At 42.9% G+C, this 7,898-nt stretch overlaps 1 protein-coding gene across 1 annotated transcript in view; it reads right to left on the minus strand.

Annotated features, from left to right (window-relative positions):
* The window catches only part of F11 (coagulation factor XI), a 25,086-nt gene that overhangs the window by 1,540 nt on the left and 15,648 nt on the right, over positions 1-7,898 (minus strand). The window contains exons 8-13 of the mRNA XM_011959513.1: positions 7,393-7,502; positions 7,131-7,293; positions 6,936-7,042; positions 2,979-3,147; positions 1,434-1,609; positions 737-832 (exon numbers count right to left, since the gene is read on the minus strand). Coding sequence (XP_011814903.1) covers positions 737-832; positions 1,434-1,609; positions 2,979-3,147; positions 6,936-7,042; positions 7,131-7,293; positions 7,393-7,502 — 821 coding nt within the window. The remainder of the gene's footprint in view (positions 1-736; positions 833-1,433; positions 1,610-2,978; positions 3,148-6,935; positions 7,043-7,130; positions 7,294-7,392; positions 7,503-7,898) is intronic.

Consider the following 7,898-nt stretch of genomic DNA (forward strand, 5'->3'; position numbering starts at 1 on the left):
CTTTGGGAGGCCAAGGCAGGCAGATCACAGGGTCAGGAGATCGAGACTATCCTGGCTAACACGGTGAAACAAACCCTGTCTCTACTAAAAATACAAAAAATTAGCTTGGGGTGGTGGCAGGCACCTGTAATCCTAGCTACTTGGAAGACTGAGACAGGAGAATTGCTTGAACCTGGGAGGCAGAGCTTGCAGTGAGCCGAGATCGTGCCACTGTACTCCAGCCTGGGCGACAGAGCGAGACTCCATCTCAAAAACAACAACAACAACAACAACAATCATGCCTATATAAAAATCTAGAAGGAAAAAATGTTAGATTTACTTCACGGACATTTTATAATTACAAGTATGAAGAAGACATTATTCCCACTATTGCATGTACCATTTTGTTAATGTTAATGAAGTTCCAGAATTAATTATGACTCTAACTGGAAGGACTTCCCAGAGAAAGTAATTGGATAGCAGGCTAGAACATTTACTGAAAAGTGCCAGGCTTCACATTAAACTTCATTAAATATAATTAGTCTTTAAAGAGATGTAGTCACATTTAAAATTTCCAATCAAACAGATGAGGCACCAGCCTCACTTGGGTGACTTTTGCCTCTCCATCTGTATTAATCTGCTTCCTGCAACCGAGCAGTGTGACTCGACTTGTGCTTCAGCTACATGACTTGACAGGGCAGAAAAGTTTCCGTCCTTCATTTCTAGGCTGGAGCACATATAACAACATCATTTTTACCTCTTAATTTTTTGTACCCCCATCCAGTCACCCAGCAGTCAGTGTATATCACATTTCTATCTCCTTTTGAAGGCAGGCATATGGGTCGTTGAGAATCTAAATGTAAAAATCATGGTTTAAATACGAGATGCAAAATAGATCCTCTTTTTCAGAAGACACCCTTCCTCCACTGTACATTATCTCTGTTTTCTTTGTTTACTATATTCATTTTTGCCTTGTTGTCATATATTTTCCTCCCTCAGGTTCTGCATGATATCGCACAAGTGCCAGGATGAGGGGGCGAGAGAGAGACAAGCCCCACCCTGGCCACTAACTCCTCATCCGACTCAGTTTGTGATCCTGCACAAGTTGCTTAATTGTCCTAACCTTCAATCCTTCATCCCTAAATTATCTTTACTAAATGATCTTTAGACTAAATTATCTTTGCTATTCCAATGTATTATGAAATTATGTCATTCTATGCACCTGAAGAAGCCTCAGGAAAACGCATCTCTCCACCCACATTCCCAAAATAAGTTTCAATCGCCAGGAAAGTGTGTCAGCCTTAACAGAATGAATGACTAGTGTTCCAGGCCCTCTCCCTTTCGTGATGATAACGCACGGAGAGATTGGCAGGGTCAGGTCGTAAATCTAGTAGTGTTAAATATTTCATCCAGTTCACCATTGGAGATGACTTTCCAGATAAAATTCTCCATACCTGTGTAATTCACTGTGGTTTCCAGTTTCAACAAGGCAATATCATAGCCACTTTCTGCCATTTTATATTGATCATGGATTATTATTTCTTGAACCCCAAAGAAAGGTGTATCCTCTTTGATTTCAGATTGATTTAAAATGCCAGTGTAGACACGCAAAATCTTAGGTGACTCTACCCTAAGAAGCAAACAACAGAGGAAAAGAAATTTCCTTTACTGAAAATAATTCCCAGACATTGTGAAGTGTGTGACTGTTTAACTATTACTAATATTTTCTGCCAATGATGGACATTTAGGTGGAAAAAAGTGATTTTTTCCTAAGATTTTTCAGGATAAAAAACATATTCACCCTATAAAGAAAATCCATTATACATAAAAAATGAATGAGCACTCCCTCCGTCCTCCAACACACACAAGCACACACAGGCACACACAGGCACACACACGCATACAAGCACACACACACAAAGATCACTGGACTTAGTCTCACCCTCGCCACTGACTAGCTGTGACACTGAGAAACTCAGGCAGCTTTTCTGCTACTCCATTCCCATATGTGACAGGTAACGGGGACTCTTGATTTCACATGTGTTCTTGAGTTTAATATGAGTGTGCTGCAGACTGATTAAAAAAGAAAACTAAAACTAAAAAGCACACGAAACTGTGTCTGGAGACAGCTCGGAGGATACTAAAGCAGCAAACAGAAAGTCTGGCTGACTTAACTTCCCTGGAATACATATACCCCCAGCTGGAGCCTTTATGTTTGGCCAATGCTGAAAGCGACCTAAGGAAGGAACCCAGTTTGAGGATGCATGCTGAACTTTTCCTGTGTTTTATTTATTCACTTAGAGATAGAGTCTCACTATGTTGCTCAAGCTGGAGCGCAGTGGCACTGTAGTAACTCACTGAACCCTTGAACTCTTGGGCTCAAGCGATCCTCCTACCTCAGCCCTCTGAGCAGCTGGTGCTACAGGTGCACAAACCACCGGGCCTGACTAGTTTTTAAATAATTTTTAGAGACAGGGTTAGTCACTATGTCGCCCAGGCTGACCTCAGACTCCTGGCATCAAGTGATCCTCCCACCTCAGCCACCCAAAGTGCTGGGATTACAGGCATGAACCACCACACCTGGCCTCTTTCTGTATTTAAACACACACACACATGCACACATGCACACACGCACACACACACATTAGCAATTTGATTCAGAGAGTGGTGAACCCCCTGTGAGTTTAGTTCTGGCGCAGTGCACAGAACGAGGCACAGAGGGAGGTATGCTCTTGCAGGGAATAACATGAAGGCCCCTGGGGATGTGGATGTGGTTAAACGGGAAGCAGAATTGCAGACAGTCAAGCGGCCATGTACCTGCACCTGCTCTGATGCTGGGAGACCATGAGGGACTCTTTCTGCCTTTTTTACCACTGAAGGAATTAATTAATTTTGCAAATAGGACAGGTTAATTGATTAAAGTATTTCCTAATATGCTAGTAATATTTTTTATAAATGTGTGAAGAAGATGAACTAATAAAAGCAGCCATGGTACTGACCCATAGAAACAGTGAGCGGCCGTTAATATCCACTGGTTTCCAATGATGGAGCCTCCACACAGGTGTCTCTGAGTGGGTGAGGTGGTGTGCAGAGTCACCTGCCATGGCCACTCGCCACGAACAGACGCAGTTCCTCCAACGATCCTGGGCTTGATTTTGGTGGTACACTCTGCAACAGAAGCATTGCGATGAGCAGCTTCCTACAACTTCCTTTCCGTCAGTCATTATGCTCTTTCAGGAACAAGAAGAAGAAAACCTTACCTCGGGTCAATAGTTTATCATGACCCTGAGTTACAGAGACTTTATAATCAAGTTGCCAAAGCAAAACATGCACAGGAAAAATGGACTTAACTAATTCATCTTGTAATGACACACCCCAAAGGATGCGGCCCTCCTGTGTGGTACTACAAGGCTGTCTTACCCTTCTTCAAATGATAACGCGAATGGTTCTTTTAAACCAATGGTTGTCAAGTGCAGTCTCCAGACCAACAGCGTCACCTGGGAACTTGTCAGAAATGCACATTCTTCAGCCCCACTTCAGATCCAGTGAATGAGAAACTCCAGCCTGGAAGCTCAGCCCTCTGTGTTTAAACCAGCCCTGCTGGCGTTTGAGAACTACTCTTAGAAACAAAAGGCGAGCACCTTGCCCTCAGGCTGCAGCCATTGTCCAGTTCCTGCCCTGTTCCTGTGACTCTGCTGACCATGACTCCCAGTCACTCCTGCTCCATCCACGTCCAAAGACTGATCTGCGAACTTCCTCTGACCTTCGGCCTTGTTGACAGTTTGGGATTCTCTGTGGTCCTTGGTACTTTTCAGGGACTTTGACTTAGGTTCATCCTGTGTTTCTTTACTCTTGTGGCTGCCTAGAAAGAACAGTTCCCTCTCTTTCTACTTACTGGATGCCCAACACAAGAACCCATCCTCCAGGCTGGAACCTTGACCCGGGCTGCCACGGAACACAGATGGCATGGGAGTGGGGTGTTCATAGACAGCAGTATTCTAGAGACACACACACACATACACTTGCACACATACGCACACACGTGCACACACACATGCGCACACACATGCACATACCCACACACACACACGCAAGGAACAGAGATGGCATGGGAGTGGGGTGTTCGTAGACAGTATTCTAGACACACACATGCACACACGTATACACACACATGCACATACACATACACACATGCACACACACGCACACACGGAACACAGACGGCATGGGAGTGGGGGTTCATAGACAGCAGTATTCTAGACACACACACGCACACACATGCACACACCTATGCGACTCATACTTTTATGTGCCTGTGGGTCGCCTGCATAGCTTTTAAATTGCAGATCCTGACTCCGTAAAGTCTGTGTGGGTCCTGAAATTCTAATAACCTCCTGGGTGGTGCCAATGTGCCGTGCCCAGATCACACTTAGAATAACCAGGCTCAGGTGCTCAGAGAGGCTCCGTGTCCCAAGCTAAGGGAGGAGTCTAAGTTAACAGAAGAATCACTGATGAGAAGCCGGATCCTAGAAGATCCACTCACTAGTTTTGTGGGTATAAAACAACCTTTCTAGGCCTTTTTCTCCATGGTAGGAAAATGAGTGTATAATTCTGGGGCAGATTTCAAATAGAAGGAGAGGAAGAGAGAAGGAGTTTGGAAGGAAACAGCAGCTAACAGCAACTGAGGTGAGAGCGAGCAGGATGTGTCTTGGGAAGCCTGAACAGAGGCTCTCATTTTGGGGCTGGTAGGGAGAAAATTTGTTTTGGAGGGCCCTCTATTCTGGAATTTCTCGGAAGCCTTTATAGCTCGCAAGGTGGGAAGTGTCATAAAGGTAAATTTTAGGAAAATTAATAAGTAAGCAGTAACTAGTGTATGTTAGAAATAACTCAATCAAGACCCTATTAGGTACAGGTGAGAGGCCTTGATGTTCATCCTATTTTGATTCTCAGTTTAAAAGAAATGCTGAAAATATGTGTTTAGAATCATATTTTGTGTTAAGAAATGTTTGTTTTAATGGTGCTGCTGTCTATCTTCAGAAAGTTAAGTTACATTGTAGACCAATGGCAGACAAGACACCATCAACATCTCACGTAGCTATTCCCTTTCACGTTAGGGAGTTATTTCATCAAATACCGTGCAGCAAAAACCTAGTTATCTAATTCACTCCCTCCAAAGGTGCACTGAAAAGACATAAGACGTCATTTTCCTTTATCTTACATTTTCTCCTGCAGCTATCAATCTTTATCTGGTATATTCTGTAACTTCTACAGGGCAGAGTCTATAAATCCAACGAGAAAAAGCCATAATGAAGAAGGAAGGGGGGAAACGCAATCTGCAATGTATTAAGGTATACGTGCTCGTTCCCATTTTTAAAACCATGTCAACATTACTTAACAACAACATTCGCTAAGCATTCCTTCTGATGCTCAGAAGTAGAAGAAAGACAACAGAATGGTGCTGAAGGCTCCTTCCTGTCTTAGGGACATTTATTGTGAGGAAAACAGAATGTATGGGATATGACTTAATCGACTCGCTTTTTAAGGAGGCTTGAGCCATCCAAAGATTCTCATCGGAGCGCCTGTGAGCTCTAGGAGGGCACAGTTTACTAGTTAGAACATCAGTGTTGGAGGCAATATAACATCTTTATGTTCTACAAAACAAGTTCTCAGAAATGAAGGATTGACTCGCCTTCTCAGTACAGCAGATAATCTGACACGAAAGGTTTTTGTGCTTCTAAAACTATTACAAAGCATGATTATCACTTGCATTTTATTCATTAAATCTCAGTTGCATCTTATAGAATATTGGACATTTAGCGATAAACATTCTAAGAACATGCAGCTTTCTGTAAATCAGTATATAGTAAAGCCATCCTAAGTTATGACGGTAATTCAGGCAGGAGTGTTTGTGGTGTGTTCTTTCCTGTTGGGGATTTTGTCCCTTAGAACAATGCTGTTTGCCTACAAACCATCTGTTGTTACTATGCTCAGAAATTGGCCACTGGGATGGAAACACTGCTGGTCGGATTTTTCTTGCAACTTTTATGTTATCATAGGTCTTGTATAATCTAAACACTCTTATTTCCACCCTACCACACTCATTGTTATTAGTAAAGTTTTACCTTAACCTGTGCCAATTCCTAAGTCTCCGGAACCCTGCATGGAATCTGAATAAAGACCTCTAAAAAGGAGGTGTGCCAGTGTTTCTTGAATAGATACATATTTTTTAGAAGAAAATGAGTAATTTGACTAACCAAAGTATTGGTCAATATTTCCCTTACAAAGGATAATAGGAAAGATTACTGGCCTTGATAACGGGAGTGTTGGCGGAGTCTGGGTCTCATTATGAAATGCCAGTTGTGGCTGGGTACAGTGGCTCAAACCTGTAATCCCAGAACTTTGGGAGGCCAAAGCAGAAGGATCGCTTGAGCCCAGGAGTTCAAGAGCAGCCTAGGCAACATGGCAAGATCTCTACAAAAAATTAGCCGGGTGTTGTGGTGCACGCCTGTAGCCCCAGTTACTCAGGGAGCTAAGGTGGGAGGGTTGTTGGAGTCCAGGAGTTCAAGACAGAGGCTACAGTAAACACTGACCACATCACTGCACTCCAGCCTGGACAACAGATTGAGACTCTGTCTCAAAACAAACAAAAACAAAAACAAAAATAAAGCAAAAAAAAAAACAAAGAAACAAAACAGAAATGCCAGGTGTATACATGTGTCAAATTAAAACATATATTTAGTTAATACTAGGCAATGTAGAGTTTGGTCAAGCCCCAGTATTTACCTTTAAAACATGGTCAGCTTGGGTGATAGGAGTGAAAACAACGGAAAATGGCAAAATGTGTTTATTTCATGAATGTTCTCCCCTCTGCGGCTGGACCTGACAGTCTTGGTTGTGATGGATTCCATATGGAATAATTCCTTCAGCTGTATTTTTTCAAGTGGCATTATACTCACCATTATCCATTTTACACAGCCTTAATGTGTATCCAGAGATGCCTCCTCTCCCGCGAAGTATTTTAGTTGGAGATCCATTTGAAGAAAGCTTTAAGTAACATTTGCCCCTGCAGTTGGAAACAAAATGGTATAAACATAATGTGCCTCAGAGGCAGATGAGACAAGGGCATCTGCATAGCGCTTCACATGGCTTACTTCCCTTCGTTGCAAGATGCTTGAGCTGGGGCATAGGTAAAAAACTGGCAGCGGACGGCATTGGTGCACAGTTTCTGGCAGGCCTCGTGACCTTTCACGGCAACAATATCCAGTTCTTCTCCCAAGAAATCAGTGTCATGGTAAAATGAAGAATGGCAGAACACTAGACAGCAGACCACATGTCAGAGCGAGACCCTCCCTCAGCATGCTTCAGCCTCCTCAGGGCTGGTCACTCTCAGCCAGAATGCAGAACTCAGTTTACCTGGGATGCTGTGCCTGCAGCTTTGGAGACTGAAACCAGAAAGAGCTTTGCTCTTTTTAATGCGTGTACTGGGCAATCCACTCTCAGATGCTTTAAGGAGACAAAGATTTCTAACAAAAACAAAAGGGAAGTAGAAATATATCGTATCAGACACATAAAAACATTTTTACAGCACCTAGAGAAAGTAAAGTCAGCTCATGCTGGCACTTAATTGTGAAGATTTTCCTATTTTGAAAGTACTCTTTGTAAACCATGGAGTCATACTTATAAACCACGGAGTCAAACTCATAAACCACGGAGTCACACTCATAAACCACAGAGTCACACTCATAAACCACGGAGTCACACTCATAAACCATGGAGTCACATTCATAAACCACGGAATCACACCCATAAACCATGGAATCATACTTATAAACCACGGAGTCAAACGCATAAATCACAGAGTCACACTCATAAACTGGAGTCACACTCATAAACCAGAGTCACACTCATAAACCACGGAA

Source organism: Colobus angolensis, unplaced genomic scaffold, assembly GCF_000951035.1.
Source record: "Colobus angolensis palliatus isolate OR3802 unplaced genomic scaffold, Cang.pa_1.0 Scaffold5, whole genome shotgun sequence".
NCBI lineage: Eukaryota > Metazoa > Chordata > Mammalia > Primates > Cercopithecidae > Colobus > Colobus angolensis.